The following is a 27,901-nucleotide window of genomic DNA, read 5'->3' as shown; positions in this document are numbered from 1 at the left end:
CAAAAGGGCCAAACGTCGACGACGCCCACCCAGTCCAACTCCCTATTTGACTGAGATCCCAATCTCGTTGCTCCTCGGTCCCTCCGCCTGCTATCCTCGTCTTCCATAAACGTTCCTATCCTATCCATCCCGTCTAGGTTTTCATTCTCGCCGCTGTTCTTGGTCACCACTTCACAGAGTTAGCCAATCACACTCTTTTAGGTACGTTCTACTTGACTCAATCTACTACTGCCATGCTTGATCGGCTTTCTGCTTCGAGAGATTGGCTCTTATTTTCTTCGCGCTCTTGTTTAAGTCGTTCACTGTCTTGCTTGATCTGGTCGGATACTGCCGAGGATGGGAAAAACCAACTTGGTTTTGTCTAAACTCATACCCTAGATTTCCTTTTGTTGTTTGTCATACAAACCGGAAGAGGTTAAACAATCTGGTTGAGAATCGACTGCTTCTTGTTTTTCTTTTCTCACTCTTGATGCATCTTGTATATGAACTCGTGACAAAAATTTGTTGACTACTGCATCGGGCAGACCACAATTAATACCCTTATAATTCGCGTACATAGAACATAAATGGATGAGCATTTAATACCCTTTATTATATCGTCCTGTAAGTCCTACCACAGTTCTGCATCCTCTGTTTCTTTTGGTTTCATCAAGTTATTGATTTTTGAACATAAATATCCTTACAAGGTTCAAGAACATACAAACATGCAATTTAGGTGTTTGTCGAAACCATTTGTACTTATGGTTTGAATTTAAAAGTGAAATATGCTTGATATGAAGATACGCATGATAAACTTCAACATCTATGTGCAGATTATATATCCAAGATTCGTATTTAATCAATTTATAATGATTTTAATATATATCTTTTTCATTTCATATACGTGAAAATTTGAAATACTCACAAGGTCCTATGAAAGTTTAAATTTTATGATAACAAATATGAATTTTCCTGTTTTTAAAGGATAAAAATTTTAACTTCCCTTTTTTTGCAGTTAGAATTACCTTTTTATTTTATTTATTTGTTATTTTTTTGTTTGCAGATTTGGTGGTATCATCAAATCCTTTCAAAAACCTTATAAGATCTTGACGATTGAACAACATAGTCAGTACTTATATTGAAAGATGAACCCATATATTGTTGGCATCTTGGTTCCACTTATAGCTTCACTTGTATTTCGAAGATCAACTAGTGAAAAAAAGCGAGGGTTGCCAGCTGTTGTTGGTGGTGAGCCTGGATATGCAGTTCGCAACCACCGTTTCACATCTCCAATGGAGTCATTTTGGGAAGGGGTCTCAACACTGGCTGATCTTTTTGAGCAATCATGTAAACGATTTCCGTACAAGCCTCTACTTGGATCTCGGAAGCTCGTGGCACGTGAAATGGAAGTGAACCAGGATGGGAGATCCTTTGAGAAATTTCATCTTGGAAACTATGAATGGATCAGTTATGCTCAAGCTTTCAAAACTGTTTGCAGTTTTGCATCTGGTATGATCCAACTTGGCCACATAAAGAATGAACGTGTTGCAATATTTGCTGATACACGAGCTGAATGGTTTATTTCCTTACAGGTGATTTTTTCCCCTTCCTATTTTTGTTTGTGTTTTCCTTTTTTTCCTTTTGGGGGGGGGGGGGGGATTGTTTGGAGGGGGAGAGGAAGAAAAACACAAAAATATGCAACTCCAACACTCATGTACATTTTTGTCACTTTCCCTCTCCCCCACCCTTGTTACCATTCTGACATGTTCAGTTAGCACTATTTATTTTCTGATTCGTTTTTTTCCAGTAGTTCCTTCAAAGATTACTTTTTGACTAAATGGAGGGATCATTTTGGACTATATAGATTATAAGAATATACATCAATATGTAATATACCAATATAACAAATAGTGAAACTGAAGCTAATAAGTTTAGGTATGAGATCAGCATGCTTATTTAATGCAAACACACTTAGGTTTTAAGTTTCTGATTCATGCTCCGATACATGAATAGTTATGATATTTTAATCCATACTAATTTTACTTGTAAAATTTAAATATGACAAGAGAATCTATCTCTCTAGTGATTTTCTTCTGAGAGTCATTCCTCAGCAATCCTAATATAGTTGAATTTTATATTAATCAGGCTTGCTTCAGGCAGAATATTACAGTTGTTACTATATATGCTTCGCTGGGGGAGGAGGCTCTTTGTCACTCATTAAATGAGGTTTGATTTTTCAAAATGTTCCCATGACAGAGTTATTCACTATCTATTTGATTATCATGCTGATGTGCAGTAATTATTAGTAATGCTCTTTTGAGATTCTATTTGCTTTTTGTATTTCTATAGAGTAGATTTTAGTTAGATGTAGCTCTTCTATCGTCTGTGTTAATATTTTGATCTAAGAATAATTATTTGGCCAAGAGTATTTTTAAATTCAATATAATTTGTTGATACATAGTTAAGACTTTTCTTCATGGTTTTGAACAATCACCATCTGAAGTTGGCTTCAATATTCAAGATCACACAACGTATATGTAGCATATGTAGTCTATGTTGTCATTTTTGCAGTTTCTGTTGCTACATATGCAGACATCCAAAAGAAAAACAGACTGTTGTCTGCTCGAACAGTGGTCAAACCAAATCAAATAAAATCCTTGACTATTATTGAGCAAGGTTGCCATTAATTGTTATCAACGTTGGTTTTGGATGTTTCAGAAATCTAGGTATTGTCTGAATCTGATCATATCAGTAGGATCTGCTGATCAGAAATAGTGGGAAACAATGAAACATGGAAAAAGATATCAAATAGAGATTGTTTAATGAATCCAAAGAATTATGTTTCTTATTTTTCATGAAATGTTCTTTAAACTAATATTAAGAAAATAAATATTAAACTGTAAAAAATTACAGGATCATCAATATACCATGATTTCTTAGTGGAGCATTAACTGAGGTATGTTTTTTCAAGAAGTTTCCCTTACAACTAGTTGTTCCTTGTCTCTTGATTATCACACTAATATATGACAACTATTTATCCTCATTTGAGTTTCTACTTGTCTATTCTCTATTGTATTTCATTACTATTTATTGGTATATAGTTAATAGTTCTCTCATGGTTTAGAAAGGCCTAGATGTTTACCACAAATGACTACATGATATATAGCTCAGCTGATCCTCATATGTGGTTGGCTTCAATATACAAGACATGGCTCCTGACCAGGTGGTAGAACGAAATATCATAGGACAAAATGTGATATGATTTATATGATCCCTATATGCAATATATGTTGTATGTGGATGCTATATTGTCATGTATGTTATAATTTTGATGTTCATTCGAACTAGTTTTGAATAAATCAAATCAAATAAATCCCTTAATTATTAGAAAGCATGTTCGCCAATATCATTTCAATATTGATCCCAAATGCTTGAAAACTTTGTCATATTGGATTAGAAGGATTTATGGATATAAATTAGCAAAAAAAAATAAAAAAGATTATATAATAAATGAGATAATAAAAGATATTTAAAAATGAATAAATCTTAAAAATTACAAGTACATGATCATGATTAAGACACCAATTTCTTTGTGGAGGATAAACTAAGTTTTCCTTGTTGGTGTAATCATAACCTAAATGGTCAAATTTGATTAGATTGTTTTGATGTGGTTGACAAAAGTTTTAAGTTAGACTTAAATTGTTATTAAGAGATCTTGATAGATAAGGAAGTCCAATAAATGTTGTTAGATGCTGTTTAAAAGATTTTAATAATGAAGTACACAGTGTTTACAGATAGAAAAGTCCAAATGCTCCATGGTAGTAGGAGAAAGACCAATATGTGTTGGTGACTAGGTAGATGCAGAAATCTCAAAGGTCTTGGTAGATGGAGAAGCTTAATAGATGTTGATAGAAGTCTAAGAGGTTTTGTAGATACCAAGACCAATAGGTGTTGGGAGGATACTTGAAAGGTGAGGTTGATCAGAAGCATGACATATTGTTGGTGAAGACAAGTGAGTCTTGAGATATTACAAGCGACTATAATCTTAGTTTTTAAAGTTGAATTGTAACTTATACATGTACTTAACCAAGGATTCGACAAATAAGCTCTTGAGATAAGTTGAGATCTTCGAGCAAATCTAATTGGCTGGTTAGTCGACTGAATAAGAAGTTGAGTTGATTGAAACTGGAAGGAAAATTAAAATTTTCGATATTCGATATGTTTAACTCTATTAAGATTGATGGTTTGATAATACATTGGTATCTAGATTTATGAAATTTTGAAGCATTTAAGAGAGAGAGATACCAAATTATGGGTGAGAAAGTATACCATAGTTTAAGGGGAGACTATAGCTTAAGGGAAAGCTATATCTATGGTTTGATGATGTTTTGGCTAAAGGACCTAAGAAGAGTTATTACTAGTGGATATCTGGTGAATTAGATTGAGACCAAAAGGATTTGGATCTCTAAGATGGTTGGTGGGTGCGTAAACTAGTTAGAAAAATGGTTGGTTTATATATTTTCTAGATTTTGTTCATGCTAAGAGATCATTTATTGATGAAATTGCATTGTTAGAAATTAATTGATATGATAAACCTTGAATTCTTAATTCCTGATTACATATTACATTAATTTTAAATGACTATTTTAAAGCATTTTCAACTTAGTATCATTTTCAAAAAAATGTTTCTATTAAAAATTATTTTTTCTTGATAGATTCCTCTTAGTTACACATCTTTGTAAAATTTCATGATTTTTAAAACTACATGAAATTTTTAACAAATTTATGAATTTGGACTGCTGAACATGTAATATTCAGTTGATTGAGACAATATTCAATTGATTGACATTGCAATCAGTCAACTGAATGACTGAAGCGGTTAATTAAATGGTTGATTGACATTACGAGAAGATATAAAAACAATTCTTCATATTGAATCTTTTAAATATTTTTCTCTCTTAAAGTTTGACCAGACTCCAAAACTACTAAACTTGATTATTATTACATTTATGACATATTTAATAATGCAATAATAGAAATTTTAGGGGAGAAACATATTTTTAGGGGGAGAAACATTAAATAATGGGAGAAAACTATCATATCTTAAGGAGATGTTACTTTAAGTGAGATAGAGATTTTTTAATTTATGATTGTTTACAAGCTTTAATTAATGTACTTATTTTATTTCATGTGATAGAAATTTTTTGTCATATTCTAAATTGTTATTTTTTATATGTGTCAAAGTGGAGCAAAAGTAAAATTTAAATTAATACCCCAAAAATGGTTAAAAGGGAATTCTTTCTTAGCACCCTAAATGAGATAGAAATTGAAAAAGGAAATAAAAGGACCATTCTTACTTTGCCAAACATCAAAAAGGAATATTGTTGGTGCAACCATGCGCTCTTGTGATTGAGTCCTGCCAAGTTATTTTGATATGAATGGAAAAGGTTCAAGGTAGACTTAGCTTGGTATTTTGATATATTTGATTAGTGTGTAGGTGTAAAAATTTGAAAGGCAATTGCACCTCTGCAGTGATAACTCAACATGTGTTGAGGTTGGAAGTAGGTTAAGTTTGAATGGATATTTGGCAGATAACAATGAATAAAGGGAGATTGTAGGTAGACTTAGCTTGGTATTTTGTTATATTTGATTAGTGTGTAGGTGTAAAAATTTAAAAGGCAATTGCACCTCTGCAGTGATAACTCAACATGTGTTGAGGTTGGAAGTAGGTTAAGTTTGAATGGATATTTGGCAGATAACAATGAATAAAGGGAGATTGTAGGTGCAATTATGGCCCAAGTAGTCGAGTTAGAGAAGAATGTTTTGATGCAGTTAATAAATGGTGTAATTTAAGCTTAGTTTGTTATGTTTGTCAAGTATACAAGTGCAGAAATTGCAAATGTAGTGGTGACTCAACAGGTGTTAACGTTGGAGAAGTCCAAGTAGGGCAAAGGTGATCTAAGTGATAGAAAAGACTAAGAGTTCTTAGCAGATGGAGAAGTTCATCAAATGTTGTTGGATGAAAAAAAAGTCTAAGAGGTCTTAATAGATGAAGAAGTCCAATGGGCAATCAGAAATTCCAATAGTATTTTGGTTGATGGAGAAAGAACAATAGGCGTTGATGTGTTGGTAGATGTAGAAGTTTAAGAGGTCTTGGTAGATAGAGAACCTCAATAGCTATTGATAGATATAAATGCAGAAAACCAACACGTTTTGGCAGGATGCTTGAAAGGTTGAGGATGATCAGTAGCACAACATATGTTGTTGATGAATGCAAGTGAGTCTTGAGACATTAGGATTGAGTGTAATCTTGGATGTTTTGGATAAATTTTTACTTAGGATTGTACTCGGTAAGTAATAAGTGTTCTAGACTATAATCAACGAATGAGCTCGATCTGGAGTTAACTCATGATCTCTGAGCAAATTTATTAACTGAATAGTCAAGTTAACTTGGTAGTTGATCTTAGGCTTTCAAGTTAACTTGTTAGTCGATCTTAGACGTTCCTCTTGAGAATTGAAGCATTTCGTTTCAACTTGATTCGATTGAACAAGAATTTAATATAGTGAAGTAGTTTGAGTCGATTGCTTGAAATAAAGCATTCTTTTTATTTGAATTGAATTAATTGAAAAAGTCTAGAGTCGATTTAATAAGGATTCATTGGAAGGATAAGGTTCGTAGCAACAACCATCTAAGTTGACTACAAGAGATTGAAGTTGAGTGGAAATATTATCCACTTGTGTATAAGGTTGCGAACTTATCCTATTGAGTCGATTGATGTAGATTTGAGTCAAGTTAACTAGAATAAAGTCAACTAAAAACCTCATCTGTTGGCAGATAAGGTTGCAAGCTTATATAGTTGAGTTGACAGATGAAGATTTGAACTGACTAAAGAGGTATTGTGCCAACTTATAAGCATTTTAGTCTACTCTAGAAGCATTTATGTCGATTAGAGGATATTTGAGTCAATTCGATTCAATAGAGTATATATGTTATAATGGACTATGACTATAAATAGGGGTGCAAGGGGACTTTGAAAGACAACTCTTATACTATAACCTTGGTTTTGTGTTTCTAAGTGCTTTCAACAACCAGAAATGAGCTTGCGTACTTCTATACTTAAGCTCTTAAAAGCTTCTTTCTATTTTCGTATTAGATTTTTATTTTTCTCTTATTGTTAATTTGTTTTATTATTTGAAAAATAAAATAAAGTTGATTTTTACGAGATTTCTCCACCTTGTTAAAGGATAATTTCATTGTAGGCATGGAGTAGGACCGATAGTAATTAGCATTGTTCTTATTTCTTATGTGTTATTTCCATTGTATATTTAGCTCTAATTGATTCCTAACATGCTTTGAGCGTTACATTTTAATAGTTGATGTGAACCTAAGGAGATGTTTCATGAACCCATAACAAATTGAAGAGAGAAATAAGAAAAGTCTAAATCGATAAGATGGATGTAAAGAACCTCGATCCCATGATTAAGCAAACAAAAAGCTTGATATAGGAGATGGAAGACGACACAACTTTGGGATTTAGGTTGATAAGTCTTTGAATGCCACACGAGATTGCCTTGATAAGTTCTAGTTCAATGAAGAACCAACAAGTGAGAGCCTCATTATGTTTTAGATTTAAAATAAGTAAAAAATTACATATGTGGCCGCCATCTCCTTTATTTATAGTTATATGGTGACCTAAAAACCCTAAAAGGCTAAAAGGAAGCTCATTTAGAAAAAGATCTATGTCGACTACATAGCTAGTTTGAACTTGCCACAATTACAACCTAAATAAACGTAGAAATTGAGCCTACAACTCAAATTGTCCCTAATACATAGAAAGTTTAAGTGGCTAATTAAGCCCATCTAAGATTTGAATTAGGTTGACTAAGCTGCATGATTTGTTTTAGGTCAAATTTGCGTCAATTGTAGCTTTGATCTTAATACCTTCAATTAGCATACTAAGTGCTTCCTTCATATTTTTAGCCATAGCCTTTGTAATTGGGCCTCCATTGATTCATAATGGATCATCAAGAACATCTAGAGTTGGATGTTCTTTTTCTTCCATGGCGTTAGCTTGATCCCCATCATTAGCTTGTTGACTCGCACCTTGTTCTCTATCTTTGACTCCATCATTCCCCCTCTTCGAATGTCCTCGTATCTTCATCACCTATATCAAAGGGAGAAAGATTAGAAACATTGAATGTAACACTCACAATATACTTACCTAACAAGTCAAGCTTGTAGGCATTATCGTTGATTCGAGCAATGACATGAAATGATCCATCTCCTTGTGGATGCAGCTTAGTGTAACGTTTAGTAGGGAATCTATCCTTTCTTATATAAACCCAAACCCAATCTCCAAGTTCAAAGAAGACCACTTTCTTTTGCCCTTGTTAACTTGCATAGTATATTGTTTAGTTTTTTTTTTTCAATTTGTATTTGAACTTTCTCATGCATTTGCTTCACAAACTCGATTTTTCTTGTACCATCTAAATTAGCACTATCAAAGATAGGCAAAGGTGACAAATCCAAAGGAGTTAAAGGGTTGAACCCATACACAACTGCAAAAGGTGAAAAATTAATAGTAGAATGTACAGATTATTATAAGCAAATTTAATATGCGGTAAACAATCTTTCCAATCTTTTAAATTCTTTTGAATGATAATTCGATTTACTACCTTAGTTTGTCCATATGTTTGTGGATGACAAGTCATAGAAAACAAAATTTTGTGCCTAACTTTCCCCATAATATCTTCCAAAAGTAGCTTGGGAACTTAGCATCACGACCTAAAACGATACTCCTTGACACTCTATGAAACTGCACAATCTCCCTGAAGAATAGATTAGCAATATGATTAACATCATTTGTTTTCGTGCAAGGAATAAAATAAATCATTTTAGAAAATCTATACATAACCACAAAAATAAGATCCATACTTCGTTTGACCTAGGTAATCCTATAATAAAGTCCATAGAAATATCAACCCAAGATTTATTAGGAATTAGTAAAGGTGTATACAATACATGAGGTAAATATCTCAATTTTGCTTATCTACATGTGATACACTTTTCACAAAACTTGATTATATCTCGTTTTATGTGAGACCAAAAGAAATGCTCAAATATCTCAATTTTGCTTATCTACATGTGATACACTTTTCACAAAACTTGATTATATCTCGTCTTATGTGAGACCAAAAGAAATGCTCAACCAAAACTGCTAGAGTTTTCCTTACTCCAAAATATTCCATTAGTCTCCTACCGTGAGCCTCTTGGATTAATAATTTTCTCAATGAACAATTATGTATACACAACCTATTTTTCCTAAAAAGGAATTCCTTGTGCCTATAAAACTTCGCAAATGTAACATGTTCACAAACTTCAAACACATTTTCAAACTTAGGATCATTAGAATAAAGATCTTTAATGTATTCAAATCCTAAAAATCTAATGTTCAAAGTAGAGATCAAGATATACTTTTGAGACAAAGCATTTGCAATAATATTTTCTATATCTCGTTTATACTTAATCACATAAGGAAATGATTCAATGAACACCTATTTTGCACGGCGTCTATTCACCAATGCATACATCTCCTTGTCATTGGATAGTTTAAATCTGCTCCGCTGAGTTTCTCACTAAAATAAGCAAGGAGTTGACCTTCTTGTATCAGTATAACTCCAATATCTATTCTTGATGCATCACATTCAATTTTAAAAGTTTTAGCAAAGTTAGGTAATGCAAGTAATAGTGCAGAATTTAGCTTTTCCTTAAGTAAGTTGAAAGTTAAATTTTGTTCACTACCCTAATGAAACCCAATATTCTTTTTAACAATTTCAGTCAAGGGTGCAGTTAAAGTATTAAAATTCTTAACAAACCTCCAATAAAACTAGCTATCCCATTAAGGCTACGTATCTTGGTTATGATTTTTGGTGTTGGTCATTCACGAATAGCCTTAACCTTCATTGTTCCCTTAATACTAACAATGTAATTAAGAAACTCAATCTGATTAATGCAAAAAGAACATTTTTGAAGGTTAGCATATAATTTTTTATTTCATAAAGCAAGTAAAATTTTTTTGTAAATGATTGAGATGCTCATCTAAGTTTTTGCTATAAATCAAGATATCATCAAAATATACTACTACAAAATTCTCAATATAAGTTCACAAAATATAGTTCATTAATCTTGTAAGAGTACTAGGTGTATTAGTTAACTCAAATGTTGACTAACAATTCATACAAACCATGTCTAGTTTTAAAAGCAGTTTTCCATTCAACTCCCTCACGCATGCAAATTTGATGATAACCAGATTTTAAATCAATTTTAGAGAAAATGCAAGAACCATGTAATTCATCTAGTATAGATCTAATCTAGGAATATGATGACAATACTTTATTATATAATCTTGTTGATAGCTCTATAATCAACACACGATATCCTGCTTGGTCACAAACAAAACAAGAATTGCACAAGGACTAAAATTTTTTTGAACATACCCTTTTCTCATCAACTCTTCGCTCTATAATCAACACACGTTCTCCAAGTTCCATCCTGCTTGGTCACAAACAAAACAAGAATTGCACAAGGACTAAAATTTTTTTGAACATACCCTTTTCTCATCAACTCTTCGATTTGCCTTTGCATAAATTGCTCCTATAGGCTCTTGATTAGGAATTATTGCTTCAGGAAGTTTTTTATTCCCTTGAGTGGTGGCAATCTCTCTCATCAGGAAATACATCACCAAATTCCTATAAAAGAGAGTTTACTCTAGGCAAAGCGGTTAAGATTGTTAGTGTTGAAATAAACCTCCTTATACAAAAGTAAAATCATTGGCCGTTGAGAATAAAAGACTCTTATTTTGCATAACCTTTCTTTTTTTGCATAAATCTCCTTTTCTTCCTCTCTTGCTCTTGATTTGTCATTTGCTTTTTTATTCTTTTTTTCACTCCTCTCATCCACGTTTTTTTTTCTCACACTCTTTTTCTTTCCACTTTTTTCTTTTGTTATTTTCTTTTTTCTTCTCCATTTTTTTTTCACACATTCATTTCTTTTTTCACTCTCATTTTTATCCATAATTGATCTTCATATACTTACCTAGGAGTTAATGGTACAAGAGTTACAAGTTTACCATGCATCATAAAAAAATACTTATTTTTGAACCCATCATGCATGACCTTCTTCTCAAATTATCATGGTCTACTTAAAAGCAAATGACCGGCATGTATTGACACTATATTGCAAAGCATCTCATCATGATACATACCAATATATCACAAATTTCTTTCAAAATTATAACTTTTTTGTTTGGACATTGTAATGCAATATGTCCCCTTCCCAAGCACTTAAAATATTTAATATTTCTATTTTTCGAAGATTAGATAGGTTCTTTATCTTTGACCAAAATAAAACTTGTATCTTTATTCTTAGAAAATTCGATCTTACTTTTGAATGTAACTTTATCATCTCTTTTGCTCCAATTAGATTTCCAAGTAGATGAATTAGAATTCCGCCCATGTTTGGTTGAACCCTTTTGAGTTGCCTTTCAACTTTCATGGACACATGCACCATATCTTCAAGTTCCACATAATGTTGCAATTCCACTATATTTGCAATTTCTAGATTGAAGCCGTGTAAAAATCATGCTATGATTGCTATTTGATCGTCCTCCACATTGACCTGAAGTATAACAATCTCCATCTCTTTGTGATATTTATTCGCACTCTTAAACTCTTAGGTTAGATCTTGTAGCCATTGGTACAAATCTTGATAGTAATGTGATGGAATGAACCTCTTTCTCATAATAGATTTCATCTCCTCTCAAGTGTCAATGGATCTCTCTTGGTTTCTTCTCATGCTTAGAACTATTTGATTCTACCAAATAATTGCATAATCAATAAATTTAATAGCGACAAGTTTTACTTTTCTCTTCAGAGTAATTGTGACAATCAAACATTAATTCCACTTTCTTTTCTCACTCTAAATATGCTTTTAGATCACTTTTATCTGAAAATAAAAGGATTTTCATCTTGATAATTCCTAAGTTGCTTCATCATGATCATTCATCCTTTCACTTTGACGACCAATTCTAGCACGATCAGATTTGCCACTAGAAGCTCTAATATCTATGTCCTCAGAAATATCATCTTCATCAACATTGTCATCATAGTTATGTTGCCTGGTCTTTTGTGTAGGAATTCTATCAATTTGGTTCCTTTGCAATCTAGTAATTACATCTTGTCTCTCCAATCTGTCTATGATTTGACTAAATCTAATTTCTAGACGATCCAAGTATTGTCTCAAGGCACGTTGATCAAGTGATTCTCCAATCCTTCTCCGTTTGTTGCTGTTAAAGCAATCTGTTATTACTCAATCATTCAAATCGCTAAGATTAACTTTTTAAAAAACTTGAGATTGAGGTAATTCCCTGTAAACGTTCATTGATTAATTGAAAAATTCAAAGGGCATGGAATGATAATTAGGATAAAAGATAGAATTCAAAAAAGAATGCAACTTAGTAGAATTGATAAACTTGAATTAAGTGTTAAAAGAAAATTTGTCAGAATTGAATCTAGGCAGAATTGAATCTAGGCTGAAGTTAAAGAAAATATAGAATTGAAAGATAAAGATGTTTGAAATAAGTATTGAAAGGAAATTTGTCTAATTTAATCTAGACAAAACTCAAAGGAAATACAAAATTGAAAGTTAAAGATATAAGTGTTGAAAGAAAATTTATTAGAATTTAATCTAGGTATAACTTAATGGAAATACAGGATTGAAAGATAAACAACAATAGAAGGAAATACAACTATAGAAATAACAAAATAAAATAAGTTAATTTCCATTCCCTCTTTTATTTCTTTTCTTTTTTTCTCTATTTTTTGGTTTTCTTTTCTTTTCTTTTTTTAAATTTCAGCCTCTCTTGTTTTTATTGTCTCTTTTTTGTCCAAATCACAATTTTTTATTTTTATTTTATTTATTTTATTTTTTTTGATAGCAACAAGTCAAATAAGATTGTCTAAGATTGGAATGATAATAATAAATATCAAAAGATGAACAAGATGGATAAAAATTGTAGCAAAGATTCATGCACAAAAAGAGATGGATAACCAAATTGATTTAAAAAATATCAAAACTCTGATACCAACTGATGTGAAATCAAGGAGAAGGATGTCTCATGAACCCACAACAAATTGAAAGAAGAAATAAGAAAAGTATCTCGATCCAATGCTTAAGAAATTACGAATCTTGGTAGGAGTTGGAAGACTCCACAATCTTGGCATTTAGGTTGATAAGTCTTTGATCGCCACAAGGGATTGTCTTGATAAATTCTAGTTTAATGAAGAACCAACAAGTGAGAGAGCCTCACCATACTTTAGATTGAAAATAAGTCAAAAATTGTGTGGCCACCACATCCTTTATATATAACTATAGGGTGATCTAAATACTCTTAAAGGCCAAAAGGAAGTTCATTTAGAAAATGCTTATGTAGACTACATAATTAGTTTGGACTTAAGTCACCATTACAACCCCAATAAAGATAGAAATTGAGCCTACAATTCAAAAATATCCCTACTACATAGAAATGAGATTTAAGTGGTTAATTAAGCTCATCTAAGACTTGAATTAGATTGACTAAGCCGCATGATTTGTTTTTGATCAAATCTGTTTCAATTATAGCTTTGTCCTTGACATCTTGAATTAGCACATTAAGTGTTTCCTTCATTTTTTAGCCTTAGCTCTTATAATTGGGTCTCTATTGATGCATAATGGATCATCAAGAACATCTAGAGTGTGATACTCCTTTTCTTTCATAGCCTTAGTTTGATCTTCATCATTAGCTTGTTGAGCCGCAACTTGTTCTTCATCTTTGAGTCCATCAATATTTGAATCAATTTAAATTTTAGGTTTCAACTATTCATCACACCTAACCACGTCAATGATTCTACATTCATCACCAATCCTACACTTATCACCTATTTAAAAAGTCTTTCTCATCATAAAATTGAACGGTGAGGTTGATCTTGCACATGGCTATCGATGCTTCACTTTTCGTAACTCTATTGATATATATTTTTTATAACCACAATTGGGAGCCAAATTACCATTTAACTTTGGGAATTCCATGACTGTATTTTAGGAGCTGATCATTAATAAAATTATCTTCTCTAAAAATTTATAAGAAGGATTCTAAAGCTTAATTTTTAGTTTAACATACTTTGGTTATGATACACTTTTTTTTTGTAGTGTAAGATCCATCAGTATTGTTTGAAAAATCCAATTTTTGGAAAATCAAGGGTGAGTTTTAATTTACTTAAGAGTCTTCATTCTTTACAAGAAGTCTCAGTCGATTAAATTGATTTTTAAGTCTTTTATGTTTTTTTTCCTATGCTCTTAAGAGTGCATCTATTACTATAAATATGTTGTAGTGCTGGAATATGGAAAAAAGAGTGCAAATTTTATGAGAGCTTTAGTTTTAAGATTTTGTGAAACAATCTGCCTGATGCAGAAGCTTTCTATAACCCTTTCAACATTCATAAACTAAATTTTAGATTCCTACCATACACATCCTTAAAACAGGGTTGCATTATATTTCGTATTAGAACCCAAGTTAATGTCTACTAGGTTCGGAAAGACTTCTAGAAGAAAGTTGATCGGTAGTCAGTGAGTGAGAGCAGATATTCATGTGATGGAATAAGTTGATGGTCTACAAAGGAGAAGTATCAGAGACAAACAACAACCAAATTCAAGAAGGGCTTCCTACAATTTAGCAACAACATTCCTTTTCTTAGTGGCCTAGAGGATTTTTTAAGACAAGGAAGATATGGAGTATCGCAAAGATCTCAAACGTAGAGTGGGACCTACTCTATTTTATTGACTTGCAAGAATATAAAAATATTTTGATTGCTATTATAGGACAAATGATCATAGAGTAAGCTTTGCCTAATAAAGTTTGTGGCTTTAGCAAAAATATGGTGGACCGGTTTTAAATAGACAATAAGGAGAATGAGGCAAACACCAATTAGCTCATTGTAGGAGAGGAGGCTAAATTATGAGAGGAGTATTTTGCCAACAAATTGTTATGATAAACTATGCAATCAACTTATCAATTTGAAGTAGCATGAGGCAAACACCAATTAGCTTATTGTAGGAGATGAGGCTAAACTATGAGAGAAGTATTTGCCAACAAATTGTTATGATAAACTATGTGATCAACTTATCATCTCAATATATATAGAATTTTAACGAATTAAAGATAAGGAATCATATTGTTAAAGATGCTGACAACCATTTATGTTTAAAGGTTTAAGGTTGGTTTGAGGCTTGAAATAAGACGTGAATCATTAAGATAGTCACTTTTACAAGGTTGTCAAGTTGCATCGGATACGGAATACTTGGGGTATTAAGTTGGTAAAAAGTTTAGAGTTTCAACAGTTGGTTAGATGAAAAAAAGTTCCATGAAACAAACCATCAAGTGAGAGTTGGACCTATCATCCATTTAATTGACATAGTGACGCTAAACTGCATTTACAATTACCTAAACCTAAAATCAAGGGTAGCAAATGCTTGTCTGAAGTAAATGCTTCAAGTGTCAGTTGCCAAGCATACCATATGACTTATAATTTTTCTTGAAAAGGTTGCACATATTGAAGTGGAGCATGAAGATGAAACAAAACAACAAAAATGATCTAAGACACATGTTAAACTTAAGAATGGTGATATGGTTATGTATAAGGCTTGAAGGTTAACCTAAAAGGATTCGCAAGAAACTTAAGGAAAAATGGTCCTTATAAGATGCTAAAGAAAATAAAGTCTAATACTTATATACTTGATTTGCCAGCACACGGCAAAAATAGGTATTATTAACATACCTTACCTCATACTGTGAACATGAAGAGATTGAAAGAAGAATTGACCACCAGATTGTGCCTGAAAAGGTGGTTCTCTTAAATATATTGTCAAATGGAAGGCACGATCATTTTGTGAATGTACGCGAACTACGTTCTAAAAAAAATCATGCTTTTAACTCACCAAAGGTTGAATTTTGTTTCTTGGTTGGGATAGCTGATGGAGACAAGTATTAGTCTTCTCAAAAAATTTAAGCATAGAAGCAAGGATTCCAAAGCTCAATTTTTAATTTGACATAGTTTGAATAATGATGAGCCTATTCGGAAAGGAAAATAGTCTTTGTTTGAAAATCCAAAGTTTCGGAAATCAAAGTGTGAAAAGTTAGGACTTTTTAATTTGGTCAAAATGCTCTATTGTTTTTAAGAAATCTTAAGAGTCGATTTACGAGTCATTTATGTTTTCTTTCCTATGCTATTTTTTGTTTGGTGTATCATTGCAATATCAAAAACTAAGAGTGCAAATATGTGAAAGCTTAAGCTTCAAGATTGTGTGATAAACCCAATGATGTTTAGGATCCTTTAGTTGTGATTTCTAAATTTTCTAGGACCATTTCATCATCATCAAACTAAATTTCAGATTTTTACCCCATCCATCCTTAAAATCCTGTTCTTTGCCTTCTTGTATAGACTTGTAAACACTCTTTTCTAAGTTTACTATCTTTAATGTGCAAACATTATCAAAGTAATTTTGTGCATGTCCATCATAACTAGATTCCAACAGGGCAACAATATCCCCATTCAAATCTAGGATGTTGGCTGTTGGGCGAGGAGCTGCTTGTGCTTTTGGATTTGCTTGGTGGACGAACCAGGAGGAGGACCGACCTTTGGGTCTGGACACCTGGATTATAAAAATAAATGTCCCCATTCAAATGGTAGAGAATTGTCATGTAGTTCCTCTTAGGTTTTAAATTATAATTAACATGTTCTCTCTATGCTTTCTATCCTCTAACAAATGCCAACTAATTTCTTTCATTTTGTGAGGATGAGACAATATACTCAGAGAACCTGCAATAGGTGTTAGATTTGGACATCCTATTATTCGACTTAATTTTAGTTTAGATTTTGGTTTAAAATTTGGCACTGTGCCGGGTGACATGGTTGAAACTTAATTTTTTTGATACTACTCAACACAGATAACATCTCTCATGTCACTGTGTCAATCATGTTGATGAATATCTTGTTGTGCCAATATTTAATGCCCTTTGTTATGCAACAATTTAAGTCAAGATGAATTAAGATTGATATATTTATTTTTTAATTTGTGTTCATACAAGTTAATGCCATAACTGTATCATTTTAGATGGAATACAAAATCCGAATTAAGTATATAATTATTTTATCTTCTTGTGCTTCTTCATCTCCTTTCTCCTTCCATCTCCAATTTACCACCAACACTATATATTGGAACATTGGCCTCATATAAAAAAAAAATCGTTCTAGTAAAATATCGAAACTTCAGCGCTCTGAACCTTGGTATAGATAATTATTTTTAGGGATGTAGCAACTTAAAGTGTATGAGTTCTACTATACCAATATGTCTATATAAAAGATAATAATAATAATATTTCATTAATGAAATTGTAGATTAACAAATTAAGTTAATCAAATATTTACTAACCTGTTTTTGTTTAGGTAGTTTTTGTTTTAATTCTGCTTTCAAGTCTTATGAAGAATTATAATTGTCTATAAATCAGGATCGGAGACTCTTGGGGATGGTAATGGAACTTAAAGTGTATGAGTTCTACTATACCAATATGGGTCAATCTATATAAAAGATAATAATAATAATATTGCATTAATGAAATTGTAGATTAACAAATTAAGTTAATCAAATATTTACTTACCTGTTTTTGTTTAGGTATTAATTCTGCTTTCAAGTCTTATGAAGAACGATAATTGTCTATAAATCAGGATCGGAGAGTCTTGGGGATGGTAATGGAACCTAGGAAAGTCTAAGTTATGTATATTAACTTACATGGTTCCATTTAGATTGGCATTCTTATTTATCACTCACAGTATTGTTTCTGTTCTTCCTGTATCATATGGGATCAAGGTAACTTCCGTGCTTCTTGATGATAAACCTGTCATGTTTAGATTTCTTCTATAAACCACTGTTTCTTTTAAAATCATTAATTGTAATATTATCTCAATATATTACTAGAATTTTGAGAGAGTGGAAATTTTATAACTTACAACGAAAGCTGATCTTCAAACCCACTAAAGCGTGAGATCTTCTAAGATCCCTAACTTATGTAGTCATTGCTTTATATATCTAACATGTATTTTATTCCTACAACTACTATTTGATGTTCTGTTTCTTTTCAGCTTTACTTTGAAATTTCCTTCTGCCTTTCTAAATTTCTGTTGGAACAGTACCTAGTTATTGCCTTTTGTGATTGATTCAGACAGAGGTCACAACAGTGATTTGTGGAATTAAGGAACTGAAAAAATTGATTGCAATAAGTGGACAGCTTGACTCGGTAAAACGGGTCATTTATATTGATGAGGATGCTAGTGAGGTTTCATTGGCTAAGAAGATTACCACTTGGGCCATCTCCTCATTTATTGAAGTAGAGACAATTGGTATGAAAAAGTCTATTGATGCTGATCTACCCCTTTCTTCAGACCTTGCAGTGATAATGTATACCAGCGGAAGTACTGGTCTACCAAAGGTTTGTTACTATTTCACTCTATTTCATCAAATTTCACTGTTTATTTTTAGATATATATGCAACTTGTAGTTTTAACTATTTTTTTCTGCACAATTGTTACTCTTGAGGAGTTATATCTCTTACAAAAAACAATACTCCCACCCTAAACCATAACTATGTATTACCTTAACACAAAATAAATCCACTTATTTTTGCATCTCTTTTACTTTTAATATATCATTTGTGGATAAACAAAGGGGTAACGTTTTTCCTAAGATGGGTACTTAACTAGGTCAAACTATATGAAAAAATTAGTTATAATCTAAGAATCATTAATTAATCAACACCAACAACCAACACTAATTGATAACCAATAATGTTAGAGATAGGTCAGAAACATGTAAGAAGCAAAATTTTGTTTCAAAAACATAGATCGAGGGACGGGCTTCAAGGGGTTGAAGGTGAGCGTTGCAGATGAGCATACAAAGAGAGGGATGGGTCATAAGTTGTGGAAGGCGTGTGTTGCAGATAAGCAAGAGGAATTGGGGGAGATGAGAGGGGTTGGGTATGAGGGAGAGAAAAGATATTTAAATTAGTACTATTAGAGTTCTGATATTCTACGCGACACAGCCTACGCGATCCCGTGCGCGACACAGCCGACCCCTGCCGCTTCCGCCCACCCTCGCCGCGCCGCCCGACCATCGTCGGCCGCCGAACTGGGCCTGATCGACGCGCCACTCATCGGCGCGTCGGCCGATGTCGGATTCCGGTCGGATTGTGGCCGGAATCCGGTGAATTCGGTCGGAAACCGCCGAATCCAGCGCTCGACCACTGGCTGCCAAATCGCGGTCGGTCTCCGGCCGTGATTTGGCCAAAACCGGCTGCGATTTGGCCAAAACCGGCCGCGATTTGGTCGGAATCCGGTGCGACCACTGCCAGGCGTGATTCTGGCCAAATTGTGCCGGAGTCCGACGCGCCGGCGAGTGGCGCGTCGATCGGGCCCGGTCCGGCGGCCGACGGTGGCCGGACGACACAGCGAGGAGCTGCGGCAGCGGCGGGGTCAGGGGGCGGAGCACTGTACATCCTCAGTTTTGGACGGTCAGATGCGACGCACTATCGGTGATGAACGGTGGATTCGGCGTCGCACACGGGCGCGCAGGAAACAGGCGTGCAGAATATCATTTTCGAGTACTATCATATATATTTATATATATATATATGTAAACTTGGATAAATTTTAAATATCCCTAAATAAATTAAAATCAAGTTGGGTTTGAACTCTTTTGATACTAATTATTTTGTCTACTCGATAAACTTTACTTAATCTTAAAATGTTGATTATGCTTAGTTAGTTAATTAAAAAATTTTAAAAATAATTTAAAATTCAATAGGAGAGATTAAAAGATATCGTATGAAGTACGATATGGGACAACTAGAGTTCGAAGAGATCGATCTCCTCTTTTGTCTTTTTGCGCGACAAGGAACGATTATAATTCAACATCACATTTTGATTAAATAAAAATGTATTAATTAAGTTAAGAAATTAATTAATTAATTAAATTTATATTATTTTAATTTATTTCGTTGAAGTATCATTGAAAAATAGTTAGGTGTGCATTAATTGTATCAAAATATTTTTTTTAAAACTCCATCTAATTTTGAAGATATAATAAAAAATCAGATTCGAATTTGATTTTATCAAAAAAATTTTGATGTAATTTTTTAAATTTGATTGTTCAAGTTGAACTCAAGTTTTATAATTTTCATTTTTCTTAAAAATTTTAAACTTATAAAATTAAATAAATTTAATTTTAATCTAAAATATAATATTTACACTCAAACATTGGATCTCTTTATTTTTGTCGAATTTAATAATTGTAGTTATGTGAATAAAACAAAATGAAATGATAAACTTTTAAATTGTTTTACTGCATCTAAGATATTAATTAAAGTAAACTTTTAAATTGTTTTACTGCATCTAAGATATTAATTAAAGTCATAAAAAATACAAGAAGTAAAGTGACATTTATTTAACAAAGTTTTTATCAAATGCGGACAAACAAATTTCAAACACAATCATGTAAAACTATACAAATATTTTATTTAAACAAATTACATTCTAAACAAATTACATCTAAGATATTTTATTTAAATTTGAAATTGCTCTAATATTGCAAAATTTGAAAGCAAAGCATAGCTTATTGATTGAGTAGCAAGCAAGGTCTCATTTTTTTATTACTCATTTCAATATTCTATTTGCTAAAATTGAATAATATTATAAGCTTAAATAATTGTGAAATAATAGAAAAGAAGTTAACATATTACAAGTGAATAGAAGATAAAAATTAAAGGATGCTGGGCGTCTGGGCTGGCCGTTGCATGCACTTCCCGATTTACCTTGGTGGCCGGTGGGAAACTTCCGTGGGGCCGGTCACCCTCAGAGATAGTCAATGGGGCCAACTGGGATTTATCATTTTTTTTAATAGAAGATAAAAATTAAAATTTAATTGGTTGTAAATATTTCAAGTCTAGCACGCCACGATATGGTACCAAAATCTATTGTTCCAGTTAAATACTAAAATAGATATAAATAATTAATTATGAAAAAGATCATGCATTATTTATTAGCAATCTAATTAATTACTAAAGTAAATATTTTATTATAATAAAAAGTTAATTAAAAATTATAGTCAAGTAAATTTAATAATTCAATTAAATAAGTAATGGTACTAGCACATCACGATAGGGTTCCGAAATCTATTGTTCCAGTTAAATACTAAAACTCTTGAATGGTTCGAGATTTTAAACCTTGAAACTAAATCCAGTCTAGATTCAATCTGTTTCTGATTTAATTGGACTTAAACTTATTCAGATTAAATTACATCTTACTTTTAAATAACTAACATTAATGATTAATTTTCATCTGATTAATTTAAAGCTGATTTAATCTGATTTTCTTGAAGTCTGATTCTGGTTAAATCTTTTTTAACTGAGTTAATTACCATTAAAAGGAGATTTAATAGAATATGGTTTGAATAGATAAAGGGTAGTCCAGTGCACGAAGCTCTTGTCAGTGTGGGGTCTCGGGGAAGGATCGGACCATATTAGGTCAATTGTATGCAGCTTTGCATTTTTGCAAGAGGCTGGTTTGAATAGATAAATTTTATTAAATATGATCTTAATGAATTTTTTTAGTTAAATCATAATAAATTAAATTTAATACGTTTTGATTGGTTCAAATATGATTTAACTAAATGTGATTTTAAATAAATAAATTGAACAAAGTTAGTTAAAATAAATTTGGTCTAATCTAATTTTATTTAATCTATTTTAAATTAAATCTGAATTTTAATACATAGATAATCTTAAATTTGTTAATATAAGTATTATTTAATCTGACTTAATGAAATTTGCTTTTAGTTAATGAAATTAGATTAATAAAATTAAGTCACATTTAATCTAATAGTTATTGGATCTGATTTAACTAAATTGAATCTAACTTAAGCTGATCTTATTAAGTTAATTAGTTTACAATAGTGATATTAATAATAAATATGCAATTATTAGGAATTAAAGTGTTAAACTATTAGCAAGTATAACTATTAAAAAGTTTTAACTTCGACAACAAACTCCTTCGCAGATCACTCCTGACCCCCATTCGATTGATCGTGCAATCTGCAATTGCATGATGTTCTGGCTGTCTTTGCACCTCTTCTTCTGCAGACTGCAAACTAGCGTTCTCCTCATCATTGATAGCTTGTCGTTGGCAACTATGGTGGATGTCCTAGTGAAGCAGTGACATCTTTGTAGCTTCTCTTTGCTCCCAAATTGCCAAATTGGTAGAATCAGTCAAATCCTTCTAATTTTTCTCTGATCCATCACTTTCTCCCACAATCTAATCAAATCTAATTTCCATTGTTTTTTTCCCAACATTTGAAAGGATTTTAGAGATGTGTTCCTGAAATCAGTAGAAATCAGATTTGTCAAATGCCAAACTGATCCAACTTAGCCAATTTGTATCATCTTCTCTCAGTTTGCCAACTCTCTAATTAATTTTGAAGGGCTGAAAAAAAATCATATTTCTATCTAATTAAGACAATCAGCTGATCATGTAATACACTTATATCACATAATACTTGGTGATGCTGATCCATGGCAAATCCTTTTTAACTTAAACAAACAATTGTTGATAATTAAATTTCTTTCCTTTAGTTTTCCTCGTGTTGATTTCATTGTAAATTTGTTAACTTTTTAATCCCAGGGCGTGATGATGACCCATGGTAACCTTCTAGCAACAGTTTCGGCTGTTATGACTATTGTCCCAAATCTTGGCACTAAAGATATTTACATGGCATACCTTCCACTGGCCCATATTCTTGAGTTGGCTGCTGAGGTAAGGGGCTTCAAATTTATGTACCTCTAGATTTACACCGATCCTCATCCTAACATCATATCATTTTTTAGTTATCTTAATACATTCTTAGATGTCCTATGCAGAATGTTATGGTTGCTGCAGGAAGTTCTATTGGCTATGGGTCACCTTTGACTCTAACAGACACATCTAACAAAATAAAGAAAGGAACAAAAGGAGATGCTTCAGAGTTGAGACCTACACTAATGACTGCGGTGCCTGCCATCCTTGATCGTGTCCGTGATGGTGTACGGAAAAAGGTATTAGAATTTCCATGCATTAGATATCTTCAATTTATTGACATGATTTTGTGTGATGAATCATCATGCAATATAATTCTACTACTTGACTTCAGGTAGATACTACAGGAGGGTTACCCAAGAAACTTTTTGAGTTGGCATATGGCCGTAGGTTGGCAGCTGTTAATGGTAGTTGGATGGGTGCATGGGGTTTTGAGAAGGTTGTATGGGATCTTCTTGTCTTCAAAAAGGTTCGATCTATGTTAGGAGGTCGCATACGCTTCCTTCTCTCTGGTGGGGCTCCTTTATCTGGTGATACTCAAAGATTTATTAACATATGTCTTGGGTCAGTATACTATTTCATTCTATTTCTCAATGAACTGAACTTTTATGCCACTATTTGAGCTTATATAAGCTCATGCAAACTATTTCTCAAAATATTGTTTAATGCAAGTGTGTAGATCTCTCAAATGGTGCACCCTTGGATCTCTCTTTTGTCACTTATTTTTCTATCTCAAATCTTGACTATGATTCACACAATATCTTTCATCCTTATTTGGAACTAATGTGGGTTATGATATTTAATTTTGTCTCAATTATATATTAATAAGATGGTGCTAACTGCATAGGCTGTGCTTAGAATAAGTGGAGTAACATATACTAAATCATTCAGGAAAAAAGTCAGAACATTTATGGTAAGTTTGATTGATGTGATGTCATGGAACTATTCCTAAGAAACTAAATAAACAAGAACTAAAATAGTAATAAGCATTCAATTAGTTTGGTTCAAAGAAATACATAGACATTGACTATTCTTGTGTTCATTTGGTAAGGATGTAAGTTAGGTAATAGTTTTCATAATGAAAAATAAACCTATTTAAAGACTGTTTTATTCATTTAGCTTGCAAGATCTTTTTGCTTGCTAATCCAATAGGTACTAAACCTACCTCCCTTGACTAGTCTAATCAACATGAACAAATGCCATTGGCTTGATGCTCTGACCGACTTATCCTTTACAGTCAGCTTGATTGACCCACTCCCTCCACTTGGCATGTCTCGAATGATCAGCTTTGTTGACCTGATTGACTCATCTTGCATGATTGTATTCAACTTTAAGGTAAAGCAATATAATGGACAACTATCGATGAATAATGCCATATAAGTCATTTTTGAAAATAAATTCCTATGAAGATTATTCCCCATATCTATAATTCTACACGATAGCAATCCCTCGTGTTTTTAGCTCAATCTTGAATTTTCTCCCTCATTTCAACCATTGAAACATCAATGTATAGCCCTTTACAAAACAAGACATTTTTTAATCTTTAAATTCAATGGTTATCCTATTAAAATGATGCATAAGCAATGATATACAAGGAAATTATCCACCTTGTAGAAAACCTCCAATTCAAAGAGGGCTGCTGGAATCTTTCCATAGCCATTGCCCTAGATTGATAAAGGTCAACATTGCAAACAATGAGAACCCCAACACCCAAAGATTCATTAATGTCCCAGAATAGTAAAATATTTCATTATTTTTCTCAATAAACTGAACTTTTATGCTAGTATTTGAGCTTATATAAGTGTTTATGTAAACTATTTCTCAAAATATTGTTTAATGTTAAGCCTGCAGATCTCTCAAATGATGCACCTTTAGATCTCTCTTTCGTCAACTATTTTTTCGTTCTCAAATCTTGACTGGTTCAATCTCCTTATTTTGGAGGCCTAATATAGTTGTAGATTGTAATATATTTGACCATCATTAAATCATATTTCAAATCATTATATTAATTTAATTCATTATCACTAACTCAGCAATATTGCTGATTAACAGATAAATTAGCAAATCAATTTCACACTATTTAATATGTGAATCAATTAGTTAAGTGGATTAGCAATAAGAAAAAGTATTTGTTCTTGACTTGCGTGATAATTGAACAACAAACATTCATTGTCAACTTTAGCAGGTCATTTTTCATTTCTGCTATTTATTTTGGTAAATTGTTTAAATCAAACTCAATTGTTCTAATTTTTTTTGCTACTGTACTGATGTTGTTCGTTCATGATGTTCAAGTTGTAATTGTTTTTGAAAGTATCTCTAGTCATCCCCATTTTATTATATATATAATCTACTAGAAACCAGTTGCAATTTTTGTGGTGTTAATAACTTGACCCTGCAATTCATGATGCTTGTTGCTTCATCATATTATGATGCATATAGTGTCTTCCTTTGATCATTGCATGTGTTGTTATTGATCTTGTGAAAGATTTGCAGGGCACCAATAGGGCAAGGGTATGGTCTGACTGAAACTTGCGCCGGTGGAACATTTTCAGAATATGATGACACATCTGTTGGGCGTGTTGGTGCTCCACTACCATGTTCATATGTGAAGGTAGAAGAATGTTCTCTTTCAATTTTAGAAGTGAAACATTAGGTACCTTGCTTGCTTATTTTCATGTAGATCAGTGTATTCTTGCAATTCATGTATTCATCATGAGATGGTGAGACTAACCAAGATATAGGGTTGCAATTCCAAGATAATGTAGTTTCTGGGAATTGCCAAAATGATGAAACCTATACTCACATGACATTTGTTTATGCAAATCTCTTTCATCAAATTCTGCTATGCTTATGAAATGTGTTAATGCTGTTTTCTTGTTTATATTTTCTTCCTTATAGCTATTTAACACCTTCAGTAATTCCTTGTAAATTTGTTTCCTGTTCTTGTTTATATTTTTTATATTTCATTTCAACTCTTAGCTAACTTTAATATTGATATAATTGATGTGCATGGATGGTTATCCTTCAAACCAGAGTTACAACTTACTATCATTTTGATTATTGGAGAAATTTATTAGTAAATGTAAAGAACTCAAACGATGAAGTTCTTTTTTACTACGAGAGATTCCTGACATTCAGAAAAAGGCTGTGCTACCATGACATCTTCTGCAGCCAAATTGAACCAAGTTAATATTTTATTGAGATCTCCAATATTAATACTTCCTATTCTTGCCAGAAATATGATTCCTCTGTAGCGCAACAAATTTTGTGCAAACACAAATTTCTTGGACCCAATGTCATGAGTCGATCCATTATTTTTCTTTTGCATTGTCACCATAGAAGATTGGAGTAGTATTTTATGCTATATAGTCTTATAAGATATACCAATGTGCAAATAAGTGTTTTTAAATTTTTGATCCAACTTACAGTAAATTATCTTTTTGTATTAGTTAATTGACTGGACCGAAGGTGGATATCTAATCACAGATTCACCGATGCCTAGAGGGGAGATTGTTATTGGGGGTCCAAATGTTACTCCTGGGTACTTCAAGAATGAGGAGAAAACAAATGAAGTTTACAAGGTTGCTAAATTGCAGTTTCATCTAGTTTTAAGTGTGCGATATTTTTGAACCTATTGGTTATCTTATTTTTCATCCTAAAAAAGGTTGATGAGAGAGGTATGCGATGGTTTTACACTGGTGACATTGGAAGGTTCCATCTGGATGGCTGTCTAGAGATCATTGATCGTAAGAAGGACATAGTGAAACTTCAGCATGGTGAATATGTCTCTCTTGGAAAGGTAGGAAAATGCATGTCTATTTATCTTTTCTTTTTCTTGGTTTAGCTGACTAAACTAATTTTTTATTTCATAGGTTGAGGCAGCTTTGATTCATAGCCCCTATGTGGACAACATCATGGTGCATGCTGATCCTTTTCATGCATATTGTGTTGCACTTGTTGTTGCTGCACAACCGGCTTTGGAACAATGGGCTTCAAAAGAAGGAATTAGTTACAGTGATCTTTTGGAATTGTGCCAAAAGGAGGAAACTGTGAAACTAGTGCAAGAATCATTATTTAAGGTATCCCTTATTTGTTGAAATTATCTTTAGATGATATTAGTCCAAGGCCAGAAAAAAGGTCCCTTATAATGCCTCATGAATATGTGAGTTCGTCTTGCTACCATTCATAATCGTTAGACCCTCTGTGAAAATATTTCTTTAGCATTTCTAGTCATATTTTTAGAACTGCATCATCCTCTTTTGGATTCCGTTTTCGTCATAAATAAGTAAACAATTTTGTCAAGGCATTCTTTCTTAGAGTCGTATGCTACTAGAATCAGTCCTCAAAAGTTTCGGTTCATGTTTAGAATTAAAATAATTGTTTTCTTGTTCATATTGACTTTTTAAAGCTTATCGCCCTTCTACATGTATGAGTGCCAACTTGGACTTTAAGTATTAGACAAGTTCATGTTTTATAAAATAATTATGATCTTAGGTTGGATTAACGGATGCTAGGTTGGTCATATGACAGGTGGCCAAACAAGCCCGATTGGATAAATTTGAGATCCCAGCTAAGATCAAGTTGATTTCGGAACCATGGACTCCTGAGTCCGGTCTTGTCACTGCTGCGCTAAAACTCAAGAGAGAAGTTATAAGGAAAACATATGCTGATGACCTTGCAAAGTTATATGCTTGAATCTGAATTATTTTTCCATAGATGCAAAAACAAGTGTGCCAAATGTGCTGAATCTGCTGCTCTTCAAACTCATTTTGTAAGTGTGGCTGCACATTTTTTGCTTCTTTAGTTGTATCAAGATACAATGAGCTTGAGCAGGCTCAGAGGGGTTTCCCCACGCAAATTGTGATTAGATAAACTAGCTGATGAATTCCATAAGCTGGATGACAATTAATGAATTGACTGTCTTTTCCTTGTT

At 32.6% G+C, this 27,901-nt stretch overlaps 1 protein-coding gene across 1 annotated transcript; it reads left to right on the top strand.

Annotated features, from left to right (window-relative positions):
• On the top strand, window positions 1-27,901 carry LOC141813541 (long chain acyl-CoA synthetase 9, chloroplastic-like). The gene is made up of 12 exons (XM_074701508.1): window positions 1-201; window positions 1,043-1,571; window positions 2,125-2,205; window positions 18,291-18,557; window positions 22,798-22,929; window positions 23,034-23,207; window positions 23,303-23,532; window positions 25,462-25,579; window positions 26,418-26,549; window positions 26,633-26,767; window positions 26,841-27,047; window positions 27,499-27,901. The coding sequence occupies exons 2-12, from the start codon at window positions 1,125-1,127 to the stop codon at window positions 27,661-27,663; spliced, it is 2,088 nt and encodes a 695-aa protein (XP_074557609.1). The 5' UTR covers window positions 1-201; window positions 1,043-1,124; the 3' UTR covers window positions 27,664-27,901.

This window comes from Curcuma longa, chromosome 20 (genome assembly GCF_044706935.1).
Source record: "Curcuma longa cultivar G26 ecotype Majalengka, Jawa Barat chromosome 20, ITB_CL_G26_1.1, whole genome shotgun sequence".
NCBI classification, from domain to species: domain Eukaryota; kingdom Viridiplantae; phylum Streptophyta; class Magnoliopsida; order Zingiberales; family Zingiberaceae; genus Curcuma; species Curcuma longa.
The sequence above is the reverse complement of the archived record's forward strand: the minus strand, read 5'-3'. Positions and strand labels throughout refer to the sequence as shown.